Source organism: Heptranchias perlo, chromosome 1 (genome assembly GCF_035084215.1).
Source record: "Heptranchias perlo isolate sHepPer1 chromosome 1, sHepPer1.hap1, whole genome shotgun sequence".
In the NCBI taxonomy this organism is placed as follows: Eukaryota; Metazoa; Chordata; class Chondrichthyes; order Hexanchiformes; family Hexanchidae; genus Heptranchias; species Heptranchias perlo.
The window spans coordinates 163725584-163746421 of record NC_090325.1 but is presented as its reverse complement, the minus strand read 5'-3'; the positions used below and the strand labels follow the sequence as shown (position 1 = coordinate 163746421).

The following is a 20838-nucleotide window of genomic DNA, read 5'->3' as shown; positions in this document are numbered from 1 at the left end:
ACAGCATCCCAAAGATGGTGGAGGAGGATGGTGTGATTGACCATGTCAAGGACTGAAAAGAGGTCAAGGCAGGATAACACACCACAGTAACAGGAACATAGAATATCACTGATGACTTTGACCAGGCAGTCGCAGCACTGTGGGTAGGACATCAATTAGACTGAAAAGATTCAAACAAGAAGTGTTGATATGGTTGGGTGGCATTGACACATTCCAGAATCTTAAGAGTGGAGAGCAAGGTTGGAGATAAAGTTAAAGTTAGAGAGGGCAGAGTTACTGAGGGGAAGCTTTTTAAGTAATGAAGCGATTATGGCAGTTCTGAAAATAGGGGAACAATGCCAGAGGAAAAGGAGCAATCGATTATGTCAACAAGCACTGCCCGAGGAGGAGTTGTTGAGTGATTACGATCTGACTCCAGAAAGGTTGAGGAAAACAGTTGATGGACTTATGGAAGAGATTAGTTGGAGATGGAGGAATAGCTATAGTCATGAGGTCAGAGCTGGAGTGGTCGAGGAGTGGCTGCGGCGGTGTAGCAGATTACATCAATTTTGGAGACAAAAAATCCATGACAATTCGTGTGCTTTATTATTAGACTATCAAGAAAAGTGACTTACCTTTCTCTTTTTCTTTCAGATAAGCAGATACCAGATCATGCAAGAACATAATCAGTTCAGCATCCATGGTCACACAAATGTGATCAGTAAATTCTGTCACGACGCTACACTCTATCTTTGGCTTACTGTTGGGATCTGATGGATAGGAGAAAAAATATCAACACAATTCTCTGGAGTTGTTAATTTTCTATTTTATTATTTACTTAATTTAAATTGTTCATGTTCAAGGACTAAAACTTAAATCCAGAACACTAGCAACTTTAACAAATTTATTTTAAAATCTATTTCAGCAACAATTTATGAGCTAAATAAGTTCTAACAATCCATTACAAGAGAACTCATTAGGGATAGAGAGATGTGCTCTTTCATACATGTGAAAGTACTGTTATGTCATTTACGATTATCTTTTCCATAACTGCAAACATATGTATGATTTAAATTAAAAAAGGTTGTTGTACAATTTTTGTATTAATTTTTAAAAAATGAAACCACAATATAACCTATTTTTTGTCCAAAAAAGTTACTTTTTCAAGTGTATGTAGTGATGTCTTGCACTTTTTCCTGTCCTTGTCTCATTAACCTCTGACCATTGGTCACACTGTATCCAGATCTCACTGCCCAGCTCTTAAGCTGAAACACGTAAGATACTAGAGCTTAAGTGTCAGCATTCTTGCCTCTGAATCAGGTGGTTGTGAGTTCAAACCCCACTCCAGAGCTTGGGCATGCACCCAAGGATGACACTTCATTGCAGTATTGAGGAAGTGCTGTTTTGTTAGTAATGCCCATTATGATTTGGGCTCGCTCCCAATATTTTTTTCTCACATTAAGTGCAGGACGCAGCTTCCATAGGCAAGCCTGCTCTACTCTACTCTACGGGAAACAGCATACAGTAGAGCAAACATTCCATTCTTTTATTATAAGCTTGCTACTGAATAATGCATAGGATTCCATTATGTCTCATATAACTTCAGAAGATACACAATTATTATCGTAGCCTGAAAAAACAGGCGCTACGTGGCCCAACTTAAACCCCCTAGTCTGTTGAGTGGTTCTAAGTGTTTCTCCTCCTAGTTCCGCCTTACAGTAGACAACATTGTCGGGCTTGGCAAACTCTGCCTAACCCTCAGCCTAGCTCATACCTAATGCGTGATCTAGCACGTGACTAGTCATTAATGAGATTGACCAATTAAATTAACGGTCATCTGCATGCCATGGGCTGATCAGATCAAGAGCAAATTTTAAACTGTATAAACTTTTTCCAAATGTTGGGGCCCACGGCCACTGGAGGACACATTTTAAATATTTACATGAAAGAATGGTGCACCCCTGATTCATTTTTAACACTTCTGCACTTCACAATTGTTATGTTTTTAATCTGAAAAAATATAGGGAAAATACAAGTGACATTTTCAACCTACCAAGCAAAACATCAATCCCCAAAAAGCTCAACAGTTATTCACCAACTTCACTCTTTCTCAAACATTATCTCTCCAGTTCCTGGAGGCAACCTCTCTCCCCAACTCACCCCCAATTCACAAAAGCACTATCCTCCTTGATGTGCTCCTTACTGATGGTTCTGGCTGCAGCACATCCCTGATGTTGCTGCTTTGCATCCTGAATCATACTCTGTTCTTTAGGTGGGAATTCCTGACATCCCATGACCTGTAATTCCCACCTGCAGTGCAGAATGAGGTTTGGAATGAAACAGCAGTTCATGTATGAGCAGCTGTTGTATAAATATCAACCTAGAATACTAGCAAAAGCTGTCCAACAGTTTCAAAAAAGCTGAGGGCTCAAAAACAAACCTGCATATATTAAATTAATTAAATAAAATCTGGAATAAAAAAAACTAGCATCAGTAATGGTGGCCATGAAACTAACGGACCGTCGTAAAAACCCATCTGGTTCACTAATGTCCTTTAGGGAAGGAAACCTGCCGTCCTTACCTGGTCTGGACTATAGGCGACTCCAGACCCACAGCAATGTAGTTGATTCTTAATCGCCCTCTGAAATGGCCTAGCAAGCCACTCAGTTGTACAATCTCGCTACAGAAAGTCACAATAAGAATAAAACCAGACGGACCACCCGGAATCACAACTTTCATACCAGACTCTTCCATCACCATCTCTGGGTATGTCCTGACCCATCGGCAGGACAGACCCACCAGAGGTGGCGGTACAGTGGTATACAGTCAGGAGTGAGTGGCCCTGGGAGTCCTCAACAATGACTCCGGACCCCATGAAATCCCATGGCATCAGGTCAAACATGGGCAAGGAAACCTCCTGCTGATCACCACCTATCACCCTCCCTCAGCTGATGAATCAGTCCTCCTCCATGTTGAGCACCACTTGGAGGAAGCACTGACGGTAGCAAAGGCACAGAATGTACTCTGGGTGAGGGACTTCAGTGTCCATCACCAAGAGTGGCTTGGTCAGGAGTGTGATGGAATACTCTCCACTTGCCTGGATGAGCGCAGCTCCAACAACACTCAAGAAGCTCGACACCATCCAGGACAAAGCAGCCCGCTTGATTGGCACCCCATCCACCACCCTAAACATTCACTCCCTTCACCACTGGCGCACAGTGGCTGCAGTGTGTACCATCTACAGGATGCACTGCAGCAACTTGCCAAGGCTTCTTCGACAGCACCTCCCAAACCCGCGCCCTCTACCACCTAGAAGGACAAGGGCAGCAGGCACATGGGAAAAACACCACCTGCACGTTCCCTTCCAAGTCACACACCATCCTGATCTGGAAATATATCGCCATTCCTTCATCGTTGCTGGGTCAAAATCCTGGAACTCCCTACCTAACAGCACAGTGGGAGAACCTTCACCACATAGACTGCAGCAGTTCAAGAAGGCGGCTCACCACCTTCTCAAGGGCAATTAGGGATGGGCATTAAATGCTGACCTTGCCAGCGATGCCCATATCCCATGAACGAATAAAAAAAAATGTAGTTACACTTCAAAAGAAATGGGGCATATCCTAGTTTAAGATGTAGGTATATCCAACATTCCATCATTTGTATCGTGCAAGATTGTGCCAAAATTTTTAAAGATTTTTCCTAATTTCCTGTGAAAAAAATTGTGCTTTAAGTATTAGTACTCTGATGGTAAACTTTATTATTAAATTGTTTAAACACTGTTTAACATTACCGTTACAGTGACAGAGGTGCTCTTTACCTCACTCCCCAAATTCATGGATGCACTCTTCCTTCTTGCATCTCAATTCACACTGCCACTCAGTAAGTAGTGTAGATGAGAGCAGAAAGTTGCAAAGGGACATTGATAGGATTAAGTGAGTTGGCAAAACTGGAGCAGATGGAGTTCTTTGGACCTAAGAAATGTAGTTTACAGTATTTTCTAAATGGTGAGAAGTTATGAGCTGTGGAGGAGCAGAGAGATTTAGGGATCCATGTATAGAAATCACTGAAAACTGGTGGTCAGGTACAAAAATATTCAAAAAGGCTAATGTTAGCCTTTATCTCAAGGGATTCAAAGAGGTGGAAGTTATGCTACAGTTGTATAAATCTCTGGTTAGACTGCATCTGAGAACTGCAATCAGTTCTGGGCACCGCACCTCATGAAGGATATACTGGCCTTGGAGAGGGTGCAACAGAGATTCACCGAAATCCTTCTCTATTGCCTGCAGTTCAACTCATATGCTTCTCTTACCCCGCTTCATTTCCCCTTTTACAGTAACCCCTCCAACTGCATTTCCCATCCTCAACCCCCACAGCCATTATTCTCCTCCCCGATGGATTGCTGTCACATGCCTCAATACCCCCACTCCTGCTGTTGTGAATCCCCTTCCTCAGCATTCCTCTTCCACCCCCCCCTCCCTCCCCCAAGCTGGCTGAATTTTCTGGTCATTGCCAGCCCTCCACCCCTTGTACTGAGAAGATTCACTAGACAGAAGCACAACACCGTCCCCCACCGTGTTCCTCTCCTCGTTCCCAAATCATCCCCCACCCTATCTACAAACCCTCTCTTCTTTCTCCCTGCTCCCTCTTCCTTCGGCCTTTCCTCCTCCCCCTCCCCCGATCACCTCCCTCCTCCAGACCCCATTCCCTTTCCTTCTCCCCCACCCTTGTCCTCCTGCTTCCCTTCCTTCTTCTCCTTCCCTACAGTCTCTCCTCTCACCACTATCCAATTATCCTCTCACCCTCTAACCCAGCTTGAAATGAATACTGCCCTTGTCTTGACTCCCCATGTGCAACACTGCGTGATATATATAGAACAGTGAGTGGTGTCAACATTCTAATGGCATTGTGCTCATGGGTGGTGTTGAGGGTCACGTTTTGTATTAGATTAAATACAGTGGGGCTCAACTAGGTGTCAGCTGTGGCTCAGTTGGCAGTCAGAATCAGAAGATTCTGGGTTAAAGTACCACTCCAGAGACTTATACACATAATCTAGTTTGACAGTTCAGTGCAGTACTGAGGGAGTGCTTTACTGTCGGAGGTGCCGTTAAATCGAGGCTTCATCTGCCCCCTCAGGTGGATGTAAAAGATCCCACGGCACTATTTGAAGAAAAGCAGGGAGTTCTCCCCAGTGTCCTGACCAATAATTATCCCTCAACCAACACCACTACAAAAAAAGATTATGTGGTCATTATCACATTGCTGTTTGTGGGACCTAGCTGTGCGCAAATTGGCTGCCGTGTTTCCTCTCTACATTTCAAAAGTACTTAATTGGCTGTAAAGCGCTTTGGGACATCCTGAAATGCAAGTCTTTTTTTCAACTAATGTTATGTGACAGCCCCACTCACTGCATTAACATTAAAATCCTCCATCATGGAATAGAGCAACACATTGTTTCCCAACCTTTTTTTTAAGAAAAAGCAGTTGAAGGTGGCAGACCAAAGGTTGGGAACCGAAACAAATCACTTTGGGACAGAATTGGTAATGGAGGCATTCCACTGAAATCGAGCAGTACTATGAAGTTTACTCGATTCCTCCCCCCCACCCCATGACACAGATTGGACCCAGGGACAATTTTCCAGATCAGTCCTGATCCTGTTAGTTCACAGATGCTCCTCCATTCCCCTCAGTGAAGTTCCAGTGGCCTATTCCAGCCTTGTGGTCTAACTCCCCTGATAGAGTTGTCGCTGGGCTCTACCTTCAGGCCGGCACAGTCATCTCATAGCTAAACCAAAATTCAGAAGAATGCACACCAACTGCCTGCAATTTTCCGTTCACTTTGCAACGTACTCCTTAAGGAATGCCCCAGCTTTTTTAAAAGCTCCCTTTGTAAGCACCCCTGTTGTGCCTCACGCATACCCCTTCATTGGGCAACAGTGCAACAAAAATTCTAAGGCTGCATCTGTTGCAATTGAGTTTAAACAGCCTCCACTAGCAGTCTTTTGGGATGCCCCAACTGAGATGATTTTCTTCATTCTCTCTCCAAGATGATTTGCTGACTCTTGGCTATTCCTAGTCCCCTTTGCCTCCCCACCTCCCACACATTGGTGTGATTACCCCCACCCCTTGAGGTGGAAAATTCAAATTGGTCTTAACTACCTGTGTGCAATGCCCATGGCAGATCAACTAATGATCATGTAAAGACAAATTCTATTGCGTTAGGAGTCTCAATAAGGATTAAGTGTAAAAGAACCAGAAGATGCATATTCAGGTCCAATATTGGTGGAGATAGTTGGGACCAGGATATCAAGCGATGGAATTTACACAAGGAAAGGTTTCAAGCATGAATTTCACCTCTGGAGCAGCGAATCAACAAGATTGAGTAGTTAGGACAGGCAAGTTGACATTGTGCTTGTTGGAGGAAAATCAAAGGGAAATAGACACAATTGCAAGTTTTGATACTTCTGTTGGCATTTGTGACCTCTGTGTGGGATAGAATGTAGGTAGCAGAGCTTTGGATGAGCTTAAGTTTACAGAGAGTGGAGGATGGAAGGCAAGCCAGAAGTGAATTGGAATAGTCAAGTCTGGAGTTGACAAAGCCATGGATGAGAGTAACAGCATCACATTCCCCTGGAATTAAAATACTAGTATCAGTAATGGTGGCCATGAAACTACCTGATTGTCGTAAAAACCCATCTGGTTCACTAATGTCCTTTAGGGAAGGAAACCTGCCGTCCTTACCCGATCTGGCCTATATGTGACTCCAGACCCACAGCAACGTGGTTGATTCTTAATTGCCCTCTGAAATGGCCCAGCAAGCCACTCAGTTGTAAAATCTCGCTAAAAAAGTCACAATAAGAATAAATCCAGACGGACCACCCGGCATCGGACCACTAGGCACCGGACACGACAAAGGCAAACCAAGCCCAGTCGACCCTGCAAAGTCCTCCTCACTAACATCTGGGGACTTGTGCCAAAATTGGGAGAGCCGTCCTACAGACTAGTCAAGCAACAGCCTGACACAGCCATACTCACAGACTCATATCTTTCAGCCAATGTCCCAGATTCTTCCATCACCATCCCTGGGTATGTCCTGACCCACCGGCAGGACAGACCCACCAGAGGTGGCGGTACAGTGATATACAGTCAGGAGGTAGTGGCCTTTGGAGTCCTCAACATCAACTCTGGACCCCATGAAATCTCATGGCATCAGGTCAAACATGGGCAAGGAAACCTCCTGCTGATTACCACCTACCGCCCTCCCTCAGCTGATGAATCAGTCCTCCACCATGTTGAACACCACCTGGAGGAAGCACTGAGGGCAGCAAGGGCACAGAACGTACTTTGGGTGGGGGACTTCAATGTCTATCACCAAGAGTGGCTCGGTAGCACCACTACTGACCGAGCTGGTCGAGTCCTGAAGGACATAACTGCCAGACTGTGCCTGCGGCAGGTGGTGAGCGAACCAACACGAGGGAAAAACTTACTTGACCTCGTCCTCACCAATCTACCTGTCGCAAATGCATCTGTCCATGACAGTATTGGTAGGAGTGACCACCGCACAGTCCTTGTGGAGATGAAGTCCCGTCTTCGCATTGAGGACACCATCCAACGTGTTGTGTGGCACTACCACCGTGCTAAATGGGTTGGTTCAGAATAGATTTAGCAGCTCAAAACTGGGCATCCATGAGGTGCAGTGGGCCATCAGCAGCAGCAGAATTGTATTCCACCACAATCTGTAACCTCATGGCCCGGCATATTTCTCACTCTACCATTACCAACAAGCCAGGGGATCAACCCTCGTTCAATGAGGAGTGTAGAAGAGCATGCCAGGAGCAGCGCACCTAAAAATGAGGTGCCAACCTGGTGAAGCTACAACTCAGGACTACATGCATGCTAAACAGCGGAAGCAACATGCTGTAGACAGAGCTAAGCGATTCCACAACAAACGGATCAGATCAAAGCTCTGCAGTCCTGCCACATCCAGTCGTGAATGGTGGTGGACAATTAAACAACTGACGGGAGGAGGAGGCTCTGCAAACATCTCCATCCTCAATGATGGCGGAGTCCAGCACGTGAGTGCAAAAGACAAGGCTGAAGCGTTTGCAACCATCTTCAGCCAGAAGTGCCGAGTGGATGATCCATCTCGGCCTCCTCCCGGTATCCCCACCATCACAGAAGCCAGTCTTCGGCCAATTCGATTCACTCCACGTGATATCAAGAAGCGGCTGAGTGCACTGGATACAGCAAAGGCAATGGGCCCCGACAACATCCTGGCTGTAGTACTGAAGGCTTGTACTCCAGAACTAGCTGCGCATCTAGCCAAGCTGTTCCAGTACAGCTACAACACTGGCATAAACCCGACAATGTGGAAAATTGCCCAGGTATGTCCTGTCCACAAAAAGCAGGACAAATCCAATCCGGCCAATTACCGCCCCATCAGTCTACTCTCAATCATCAGCAAAGTGATGGAAGGTGTCGTCGACAGTGCTATCAAGCTGCACTTACTCACCAATAATCTGCTCACCGATGCTCAGTTGGGTTCCGCCAGGACCACTCGGCTCCAGACCTCATTACAGCCTTGGTCCAAACATGGAAAAAAGAGCTGAGTTCCAGAGGTGAGGTGAGAGTGACTGCCCTTGACATCAAGGCAGCATTTGACCGAGTGTGGCACCAAGGAGCCCTAATAAAATTGAAGTCAATGGTAATCAGGGGGAAAACTCTCCAGTGGCTGGAGTCATTCCTAGCACAAAGGAAGATGGTTGTGGTTGTTGGTGGCCAATCATCTCAGCCCCAGGGCATTGCTGCAGAAGTTCCTCAGGGCAGTGTCCTCGGCCCAACCATCTTCAGCTGCTTCATCAATGACCTTCCCTCCATCATAAGGTCAGAAATGGGGATGTTCGCTGATGATTGCGCATTGTTCAGTTCCATTCGCAACCCCTCAAATAATGAAGCAGTCCGTGCCCGCATGCAGCAAGACCTGGACAACATCCAGGCTTGGGCTCATAAGTGGCAAGTAACATTCGCGCTAGACAAGTGCCAGGCAATGACCATCTCCAACAAGAGAGAGTCTAACCACCTCCCCTTGACATTCAACAGCATTACCATTGCCGAATTCCCCACCATCAACATTCTGGGGGTCACCACTGACCAGAAACTTAACTGGACCAGCCATTTAAATAACGTGGCTACAAGAGCAGGTCAGGGGCTGGGTATTCTGTGGCGAGTGACTCACCTCCTGACTCCCCAAAGCCTTTCCATCATCTACAAGGCACAAGTCAGGAGTGTGATGGAATACTCTCCACTTGCCTGGATGAGTGCAGCTCCAACAACACTCAAGAAGCTCGACACCATCCAAGACAAGGCACCCGCTTGATTAGCACCCCATCCACCACCCTAAACATTCACTCCCTTCACCATAGCCGCACTGTGGCTGCAGTGTGTACCATCCACAGGATGCACTGCAGCAACTCGCCAAGGCTTCTTCACAGCACCTCCCAAACCCGCGACCTCTACCACCTAGAAGGACAAGAGCAGTAGGCACATGGGAACAACACCACCTGCACATTCCCCTCCAAGTCACACACCATCCCGACTTGGAAATACATCGCCGTTCCTTCATCATTGCTGGGTCAAAATCTTGGAACTCCCTTCCTAACAGCACTGTGGGATAACCTTCACCACACGGACTGCAGCGGTTCAAGAAGGCGGCTCACCAGCACCTTCTCAAGAGCAATTAGGGATGGGCAATAAATGCCGGCCTCGCCAGCGACACCCACATCCCATGAACGAATAAAAAAAAGATTGGCTGAGGTAGGGGTGAAGGCGAGCAATGTTACGGTGGTAGATGTAGGCAGTCTTTGTAATGGAGATGATATGGGGTTGAAAAGGACACTGAGGTTGCAAACAGCTTAGTTCAACCTGAGACAGTGGCTAGGGAGGGGATAGAATCAGTGGCAAGGGTACAGAGTTTGTGACAGGGGCTGAAGACGATTGCTTCATTCTTCCCAATGTTAACTGGAGGAAGTTTGGATCATCCCAGACTAGATGTTGGACAAGCAGCCTCACAACACTGAAGCAGTGGAGGGGTCAAGAGGAAGAGCTCAGTGTCATCAGCATACATGTAGAAGCTGACTCCATGTCAGAGGATCATGTCACCAAGAGGCAGCATGTAGATGAGTAATAGGGGGGAGTTCAAGGATAGATGGTTGGGGGAGTCTTAGGGATGGGAAGAAAAGCCATTGCTCGAGATGCTCTGGCTACGATCGGATAGTTAAGATTGAAACCAAGTGAGGGCAGTCCCACTGAGCTGAACAATGGAGGAGCGACGTTGGAGGATAATGGGTGGTTGGCTGTGTCAAAGGCTACAGAGAGATCAAGGAGGATGAGAAGTGATAATACACACGGTCACAGTTACAGAGAACGCCATTTGTGACTTTGATTAGGACTATTTTGGTGCCATGGCAGGAAAGGAAACCTGGTTGGAAAGATTCAAAGTCGGAGCTGCAGGAAAGATGGGCACGGATTTAGGAGGGAACACATTCAAGAACTTTGGAGAAGAAGGGAAGTTGGAAATGGGGTCATATTTTGCAAGGGCAGAAGGGTCAAGCATGGTTCTTTTTTTGAGGGGAATGGTTTGATAGCGGTTTTGAAATGGAGGGAACAATACCTGAGGAGACGGAACCATTTACAATGTCAGCTAGTATAGGGGCCAGGAAACAAAGTTGTCTGGTCAGTAATTTTGTGGGAATGGGGGTCAAGGGAGCAGCAGGCGAGTTTCATGTACACGATAAGCTAAGAGAGGGCATGAGGGGAGATGGGACTAACTGGAGAGCAATGTCAGGTCAGGGCTAGGGCAGGGGGAGGTTGGCTTGGTGGGCAAGAAAAAAGGGGGAAACAGCAGAGGTAGCCGAACGGATGTTATCAATCCAGGTCCGTGAGCTCCTCACACTTACTGTTGGACGTTTCTGATTTTATTCAGATGACGTACTGTTACTGTATGCTGCAAAAATTCATATTAACAGAATACTTGAGCTTATTTTCATTCCAGATCAACTTCAAGCTATATATACTATAATGAAAATAGCAGGTAATTGTGGGGGAATTAATTTCAATATCAAGTATGTTGGTACATTGGAGAGGGGAGGTATCTGGAAGAAATATTATTTGTTTATCTGCCAATCTGTGGAGACCTACTATCTTGGGTCACCATACTTGGGGGAAGGGCACTTGCCCAATAATCAATTTTGGGACCAATCAACAAGCAGATGCATATGAAATCTTGCTGGGTGGTATCATTTCCAGTCCTCGATGTTTTTTAGGAAGGTATTACTGAAAATGTCAGTACCACCAGATTGCACATAAGTACTTGGCCAGTACTGAAAATTCCTTGGTTGGATGTCTCCTGATCAGTAACCAGGACAGGAACAGTTGCTAAACTGAGGGAGCTTCTATAGCTGCTCACTAATGAATTCTGTTGTCACAAACCTCCACAGGGGAAGGGAAAGTATAGTAAAGTGTACTTATCTTTTACAATGTAGGAGCTGACTTTTTAAAAAAATAAGTAAAGAATTCTATACAGAAAATACATCCCTCCTCCCCCTTACTAGCTTTAAAATATATTCATAAATACAAAAATTCAACAGGTAAAAACATTAAGCAGTAAAGCTTTTTTTTAAGATTACATGCTTATGCAAGCCTTTACCTTGCAGTGAAGGTTCTTGAGGTTCCTGCATGTGTATCGATTTGAAGTCCAGCTGCATCCTTGGCAAGGCAAAAATTGTTTCTGTCTCATGGTTGTAGTTGGCAGTTCCACGGAAGCCACTCAGCAGACTGGAACTTTTAATGGTTGCTTTACTATCTGTGGCGTCAGCATCAACATTTCGAAGAAGGTTTAGCTCTGTATGATAAAGTAGTACAACAGTCATTTTTTCAAACCCTTGCTTCTCTTGTTCTGGTATCAGGCATTTAATGAGATCTTGTTGTGGATTTTTAAAAAAATTACACACAATATGGCTATCCTATGAACTTGGAATAATTGATTAAAAAAAAGATCAATGAAGCATGAACATTTCTCAAAATCTTTGTTTACAATGTTCCCGTAAGGTCAGTGCATTAAATGTAACCCATGGATGATTTAACTAGTAACTTAATGTAAACCTTAAACATATAGAAATTGTAGACACATTTACACTATTACAACACTTATAAAAGTCACAATAATCGGTAACTATGAAAACCTGAAAAATGGATTATATAAATGACCCAAAATACTTGTTTAATAAAAAATGCGGGGGGGGGGGGGGCAGGGAGGGAAAAGAGAGCAATTTAGCAGCATTAGCTCTACATCGCTCGAGACTCATTCTAATTCTGCTTCTACAAGTTTTAGTTGGGCTCGACCTGCAAAGTGCTTTATGAATCTTAACTGCAACCTTGTATGTCCTCTGTTCCTTTCCAGGTAAGTATTGAAACAGGTAACATCAGAAGCTACTGGTAAAACAGACTGCACAATTAAGGAATCTGAACTCAAACTTTGATTTGGCATTGAGGTTTGAACCTAATTCTGAACTTTGAATTCTTTAATTGGTCTACATTTTACATGAAATTTTTCCCAGGTCAATTATAAGAATTGTCTAAAAGCTAATACGTAAAGCAACTGGTGATTTGAGCACTCTCAGATACACATGTTAAATATGATCTTGAATCAATTTTTATTTGCAGATGATATTAAAATTAAAACCCCAAAGCAGAAGTACAGCACATTTCACAATGTGTGGCCAAGTATATGACTAAAGTATTAGAATTTTTATATGGGGGTCTTATTTTTGAAAACAGGGCTCCTTCTGTTCAGGAATTTTCTCTTGATTGCTATCTTGGGTTTTTCATATGTGCACCACCCCTGGCTGACAGGGCAGGACATCACATTCCTATGCCCCCACCTTCCCATCTCCAATGTTGGGCTGACATCAGGTACTTGAAAGAGCAACTTAGGATGACTCTTTCCCTATGGGGAAGAGTCTGGCCTCAATACAACAACGAAACTCCAGTGGAAACTCGATATCTGTGGGATTGTAGATATGAATCTGCCTCCTACCATTCCATGCTATACTTGAGGTTCAAGAGGAGAACAAAGCATTGAATGAAAAAAGGTCATTTGTCTCATTAAGCACACCTTCCACAGACCATGTACAATCTACCCTATTGCAGATTCTCACTCATCGATTTAATCTTATGGGAAACTTCTGCATTAACACTCCTATATTCCTACAGTTAACCAAGATAAATTACAGAATATCTAGCTATCCTCACATCTACCCTGGCCTGCTGCCTTTTAAAAGCAACTATTTAAAAGACTTCTCACTAGGGCCAATAACACATTTATCCTTGCTGGCTAAAACCAGTACTTCAAAGTGGCTGAAGTTTACAAAGATGATCAGTAAGTTTGAGAAGAAATATTGGTTTTCTGAACACAACTGACATTCCAGCCTCTCTCTATAAACCATGCCAGAATGTAAAGATCTCCCATAAGGCTACTGCACATTGGTTTGGAAAGATGCAACTGCTGTGATCAAACCAGGTTACACTCCACAATGGACTAAAATACCCAGATAGTTCAGAGGTTCCCTGGAATCCTTCCGCTAAAAGCCAAACCTACTCCTGTTGTAAACAGCCCATGTAGGATGTTTCCTGGAAGTCATTATATCACCTTTATCCCGTTCTCGCAAGCACTAAGCTTCAATAATCTTCTGTAACAGCCAGGCAGCTTGAGACCTTGGGGCTACAAATTCCATCTTGTCTGGGACAGATCTCTATTCCTGAAGAATTGTCTAATAACCAAGGATGTGTCATCCACTAGGTACATGAAGGATTATCAGTGGAACAGGGAACATTGGGAGTGCTGAAAGACTGCCCTCAACCAAAACTTGAATGTGGCACAAAAGCATTGCAGGTCTGTCGTATCTTACAAGAACCACCACCTTTGGGTGCCACCACAACGTGAAGCTCTGTTTTACAATGTCATAGGTGAGAGCCCATTTACATGGGTGCGTTGCTAAAGAGATCTGATGGATCATTTCACTTTCCTGCAATATGTCAGATTGTGCGATTAGTTCCTCTGACAATCTCTGCACAATGTCAGAGCTCATGTTGCCCATGATTGCTGATGCATATATTACTGCCATCTTATAGGGATAGATAGTTAACAACTGGCCTTAAAAGTGATCTCACTTTTAGAAGCTAAAGTCAAGAAGTTGCTGGCACTTTCCCTCACTTTGCAGGCAAATCAGCATACAAACTTATCACGGGTATTGTCCATCGAAGCAAACTGCTGTCAACGAGAAAACCGTACTGAGTTGGTATGGCACTGAGCTGCCATAGCATGGCCTAAAAGAGTGTTCTAAAACATACTGTTAAAAGGGTCAGTCTTTTGCTGTTTGGAGTTCTTACTCGAAATTAAATCAATGGAATGTGAAGAGCTGAAAATGAAAGAGTAATAGGTTATCATACTTTCTTACCTTCATTCCTCATGGCCGTAACATAGTTGAACCACTCCTGTACAGTTGCAACACCATGTGGTGGGTTTTCATGACGACGTCTAGTTATTTTGGTGATTGTTGCCATTGGACTTTCTAAAGCACCACCAGGTTTTGTAACCATTGTATTGTGTCCCAAATGAAAGTCCAGTGTTTGTACAATAAACGTTGAATGATCGCTGGCACCTTTAGGCAGATTAAAAAAATGACTGTGGCTAAGTACAATTCAGTGCTACAAGTTTACAGTTTTTAGAATCTGCAGATTTCCTAGTTAGCAACTCACTTTCCTTCAAAATTAAAATGTCAGTGCATTTATATCAGCTGTAGTATTTTACTCATTACAATTTTCAACTGATTTTGTTGAATAGTAGAAATAATAAAGAGTTAACATTTAGTTGTTTTTTTCCATTCCACCTAGAAAAAAAATCAGTAAAATTAAATGAGTTTTTTTTACACTATTAATACTTCTAAGAAAAAGTGGCTTCTGGTCAACACTGAATCTTGTGCAGTTGATTTTAAAAAAAATTCTAGTTGATTTCTGGTAGCAATTTTTCAATGATGAGTTGGGGGATATGCTAGTTTGATACGGGGTTGTATGAAGTACAAACTGTAAGTCTCAGTAATGGTCAGCGGGCATCTTGGTTAAATCTGCAAGCAGATGCAACTGACCTGCTGGTGGGCAGTGCTCAGCATATCATAATCAGGTGATTAGTTGAGGGAACAGTGGTTCTGTGATCTGATTGATCAAAGAGAGTCTATGACACTACATCAAACAAATATAAAACTTTTGGTAAGATGTGATTAAATTATGAAATATAAAAGAAATCCAACAAAAATGAAGTGTTAGCCTCATTTAAAAATTAAAACAGAAACCATTGGGGAGATTCTGAAGAAATCTTACTGAAATTCTAAGTAATGTTGGGACCAAGATGTCCACCCAATGTTATAATAATCAATAAGGAAATTTTGATAGCCTTACTTTGACTCATTATTGCTTTTTAAATTAAATCAGTTTGGTTTAACAATCTGATCTCAGCATTCAAGATCTCTATTATATTACTGATATATAATAAAACTTCACAGTACATCTTGGAACACAAGTTCAATTCATCACACTGAATTATTAAATAGAAATGGACATAAAAATGTTCAGTAAAACTTACAAAAATCATTCAACATGCAGTAAAAGATTCACAAAATTCATTTTCACACTTTAAGGAAAAACCTTGTAGTGAAAACATTGTTCTTGATATTAGAATAATTAAATATCATCTTGCAAACATAGCAACACTGTACAATAAACTTCTATAAATATAATAAATATTTAGTAAGGGGGCACTAAACAATACTCATCCACCCACACAATTTATTTGTTTACAATCACAATTAGCTACCTAAGACTGCATTTAAACTGTACTACTCACCTGAGACTGGTAGCTGTAGAATGTTAAATGCAGTTGGCAAGATTTCAGTCATGCTGAGGCTGCTGTTTCACAACATTAAAGAGCCCAATACTAAGTTTGTAAGGCATCCAGAGGATCCAGCTACCACTCGAACTCTTTTCAAACTCAGCTTCACAATGGATGGAGTTAAACTCAAATGATGAAATGGCCTCTTTGGGGTGGGGGCTTACACTGCTTGGCTTTAGTGCACTCACGAGTTATAGTGCGACTTGACTCCTGCCACTTTTGTCAATAACTACCTAAATCCACTTTGCATCAACATGAAAATGCCAATATAATTGCAGACTAAAATGCATTTTTAGGACTGGAACATTATATAATAATCATATAAAAAGTACTTCCTTACTGTCAAATGAACCCATTCCCAAACCAAAGCTATTTTTCATTTACCATCTTCCCAGATTTTCTGAGCCTCGGTCCAAAAAGCAATGTTGGGCTCCTCGAGGTGGAATAATGCCCAAGATTTTGAACGGAAGTTCGGTCCATGAAAGCATGCCAGAGTCATGTGATTTCCATGTAAACTCATGGATCCACCCAGCTGTACTGCATCTTCAGGCAAAGGCATTTGGAATAGGGAGATCTGGCATCCAGCAATCACCTTTAACACTTCTGGCCAATGGCGATGATGGGCTGCATCTAGCACTGTGAACACGAGAGAGAGAAAACAGTAAGTACAGATATAATCTTAAAAATTATCCATATTTTTAAGTTTGTAAATTTGTTTCAAAAAAATAAGGTTAGTAATTCTCACGGTGTTCACTGGAACTCCTCTCCACATTTATTACTGGTGTTTTTGGAGGTATGTAGAGGACAGGTCCCCAGGTAGATAAGGCTCGTTTGCTGGTATCAAATTGCTGAGTAAAAAATTCCTGCAATTTCATTCCAATTTTAATTAGGTCTGGTGTGGTTGATCGCGAAATCATGACCTGGAAGATGTCCCATTGTAGGTCTCCATGAACGAAGACTTCACTGGAGGAAGGTGAGAACAAATAAGTTACTTAAAATGAATAAATGCTTATTATATTGATAAAAATGTGAAGTTACTGAAATTTACAGCTTTCCTCAACCATCTAATCTTTTTCCCCAGTTCTTTAGGTTCATGTGTGCCAAGAGTTTCATGAAAGTGGTCTGTGTCAATTCTAGAATTTCCCTCTCACCTTGTGGGAAGTATCTTACCTTCCCTTAGAGTATCACCCACCCAAACACCCAACTGCATTTAGGAACTTGTAGGAAAATCACAAGCACAAACCCTAATGCTCCACACATCCACAGATAACCGTACATTCTTATTAGTTCTGTCAACAGTTAAATATTCATAGTACCAAAATATATAAGTATGTGGCATATTCACAGCCATTAACAAGTATTTTACTGTACAGTTCATTGCATAACAAGAAACTTCCTATTTATGAAATGTGTCAATAGCATAGTACAAATCATTTTCACTTGTACTGTAAGCAAAATTACAATTGACAAAACATCTTCCCATACATAAATACTGCATATATGATTGTATCCATAATTATAGAAGTTCATATACCTTTTCTCAGTCATGCTCGAGTCTACTGTATTATGAAGATTGACTTTCCACTCATCTTGCAGTTGTAGATCTGCATTGCTGAAAATTCCCATCAGGATACTGGAACCCATATAATCAACTCGGGCATCAGTGGAACCCAAAGTGATCTGGATTTTATGGCTGGGTTGTTGGTTTGGGTGTTCTGAGATGTGAGCTTCAAACAGTAAATGAATAGTTATCTTCCATCAAATTCAAAGCATCACGACTAGTGATATTGAAAATTTATTTTGACGTGTAAAAGGCCATAAATCCATTAGAGAACTTCAATGATTTGTTTTATTTTGCTAACTCCCTAAACTTTCTTCCTCAAGTTATATGATAAAGCAAAACAGCAAACTATTGCTGGACCAAATTAAAACTACTGAACAATTAAACCAACACAATATATAATGATTGTGGTATTTCCCAGCAAATAGTTTTGACGATCACTCTAAAACTTCTCCCATAATTTTCCCCCTATTTCTTGCTTAATGTTTTTCAACTCTCTATAATGTGCCTTTGGACAGTTATTACATGAAAGATGCCAAATAAGTGTAAGTTGTTCTGATTACATTCATGCTACACAATTTCATTTTAAATACATATATAAAACCTTAAGTGCAAAATTTTCATACTCTTGGGGTGCAGAAGAGCCCAATGTCTATGATTGACCGCTGGTCCCCAAATCTAATATCAACTATTACGTAAACAAAAACAAACAGATTTGGGGTGATGTTGAGAGCTTGACACAATCATTATATTAGCGTATATTTTTAGATCAGTGCTGTTTTGGTACAAACGCTTAATAAGTGTTAACGTGTTTGTGTTAACTTATGTTAAAATAACACAGATGGAAATTTGGTACATGCATATTAAATGTTTGTACCAAAATACTGCCAGTCAGTTAACTGTATAGAGACCTTATAGTTTCTACACAGTTGACTGATAATGCAAGGCTACGTTCTAATTGAAAAATAATGTGCATAAAATGCAAACTGACTTTCTTGACCAGTTGAGGAAGATTCCAACTCTGTATAGAAGGCACCATTAAAATGATGAACTAATGAATGGCTATGCCTGAAAAGTCAAAATCTTTCCATTACAGATATTGATTGACTGGCTGAGTGTTTCCAGCATTTTCTGTTTTTGTATCAACAACTACTTGCATTTATGTATGTATATATTGCCTATAACATAGTAAAACATCCCAATGCGCTTCACAGGAGGGTTATCAAACAAATTTGATACCGAGCCACATAAGATGATATTAGGACAGGTGACCAAAAGCTTGGTCAAAGAGGTAGGTTTTAAAGAGCGTCTTAAAGGAGGAGAGAGAGGTAGGGAGGTTTAGGGAGGGAATTCCAGAGCCTAGCGGCTAGGCAGTTGAAGGCACGGCCGACAATGATGGAGCGATTAAATTCGGGGATGTGCAAGAGGCAAGAATTGGAGGAGTGCAGAGATCTTAGGGGGCTGTAGGGCTGGAGGAGGTTACAGAGATAGGGAGGGGCGAGGCCATGGAGGGATTTGAAAACAAGGAAGGAAATTTTAAAAATCGAGGCATTCTCACACCGGGAGCCAATGTAGGTCAGCAAGCCATTAAAAATATCGGCCCAGAAATTGCTCAAAAAAAGAACAGTGAACACAACAATGCTCGCCGTTGTTAGTGGCGAAATCGAGGAGCAAGTTCCTGCGTTCATAGACGCTTATTGAAATGCGGAAAACCGGAACTTGTTTCTCCTGGTTCACCGGCGATATGACAGCTTCGAATTAAAGGAATATCGCCGGCTGAAATCAGTGGAAACAATGGACCAGCACCGACTTGCTCATCTGCCCAGCTGGAAAGTAACTAATACTGCCACAAAACAGGTATGCTTAAAAATACCAGGTCTAAATTAAGCTTTAACAGCGTGGTAAGTCTTAATGACTGCCAAACAACTAAAAATTAACTTTAAAATGTGGAATCTCATTACTCCTTATTTTAATAGTTTTTGGTCATAAAAAATAAAAACTTTTTTTTACCTTTCCCTTCGGTCTCTTTTACTTAATTCGATTATTTCTTACCCTCTCTTTTTTTCACTGTTTATAATTGTTTTTACAAATTATTTTAGTGTTGTACCTTTCACTACCTGGATTTTACGTTCCAGCTTGCAGAAACTGTTTGCAGCGTGTCAAAAATGCTGCAATCTGATTGGTTGAGGGGAAAGAGTGATCCTCTCGCTTCTCCCATGGGTCCTAGCTTCGCTGGAGCAATGCTGGGATCTTCTCTGCTTCTGATTAGAGGAAGTGCCCGCAGTAAAGTTAGTGGGTTAGTATAAATCTATGGAGCGGAAAGCACTGTTCGTTCGCCACTCCGAGCAATTTCTGGCCCATTATGGCTGGTGTGGTGTTTAATGCTGTTTTTGCCCTCATAGCTGCACCAGATTTTAGACAGGAAAATTCAGAGCAGGTGGCAATTATCAGTGACACATCTTTGATCAACATAATACTTCCACATCAGCCGTCTGTGATTCCAGTCACTGAGTGGCCAGCAGAAAACCGTATACCAGAGAAATAGAAGGTTAACACTATTTAGGAGGAGCGAAATGAAGAACAGTGGTATTGATACTACTCATCTAAAAATAGGCCCTAAAAAATTTAAAAACACTCAAGGATTATTCCAGGCAAGTTATTTATGTTGTGAAACTTACAAACCATCTCCAAGGTGTTTACATCTATAGTGCCACCAACCACACCTCCCTTGGAATCTAGCTGAGATCTTCCTAGACCAACGGACATTGAGATTTCTCGGTCTCTGTTGCTACCCACCGATAGTCGCCCCTGGCTTTTTAATCCACTAGTTGTCCACCTAAATTAGAATGAAACAGTAAGAGGAACATTTTAAGAAATATATATGGTGCACTGAGAACTAGGTATTTATTTATGCAATATATAATGCAATGAAACAACAGTTCAGTACAAGTGTAAAACCAAAGCGCAGCACTAGAAATTTAAAAAAATATATTGGTACAATAAGCAGTGTTGAATTGTGCAGCACTAACTGAAAACAATTGACAGTAATTCCAAGTGATCAAACCAGGTTTTATCCTGTTTTCTTTTACTCGAAAATAATTGTACTGCAACAGCATTTGGGATTTTCTCTGCAATATATCCACACAGTGTGAGGCAGTAATAAACAAAACAAATAGGATGGTAGGTTATATTGTCAAATTAGTTGAGTTCAAATCCCCAGTGGTTATGCTGAAGCTGTATAGCACCCGTTAAGCCATATGTGGAGTACTGCATATAGTTCTGGTTACGTTTTGGGATT

The 20838-nt window shown here is 42.2% G+C and overlaps 1 protein-coding gene across 8 annotated transcripts in view; it reads right to left on the bottom strand.

Annotated features, from left to right (window-relative positions):
• Positions 1 to 20838, bottom strand: part of kiaa1109 (KIAA1109 ortholog) — a 460818-nt gene that overhangs the window by 7642 nt on the left and 432338 nt on the right. For all 8 annotated transcript variants that reach the window (XM_067993249.1, XM_067993258.1, XM_067993276.1 and 5 more), the window contains 7 exons: positions 20219 to 20376; positions 17514 to 17706; positions 16725 to 16942; positions 16364 to 16615; positions 14493 to 14696; positions 11684 to 11878; positions 615 to 749 (listed from right to left, as the gene is read on the bottom strand). In XM_067993249.1, the coding sequence (XP_067849350.1) occupies positions 615 to 749; positions 11684 to 11878; positions 14493 to 14696; positions 16364 to 16615; positions 16725 to 16942; positions 17514 to 17706; positions 20219 to 20376 (1355 nt within the window). The remainder of the gene's footprint in view (positions 1 to 614; positions 750 to 11683; positions 11879 to 14492; positions 14697 to 16363; positions 16616 to 16724; positions 16943 to 17513; positions 17707 to 20218; positions 20377 to 20838) is intronic.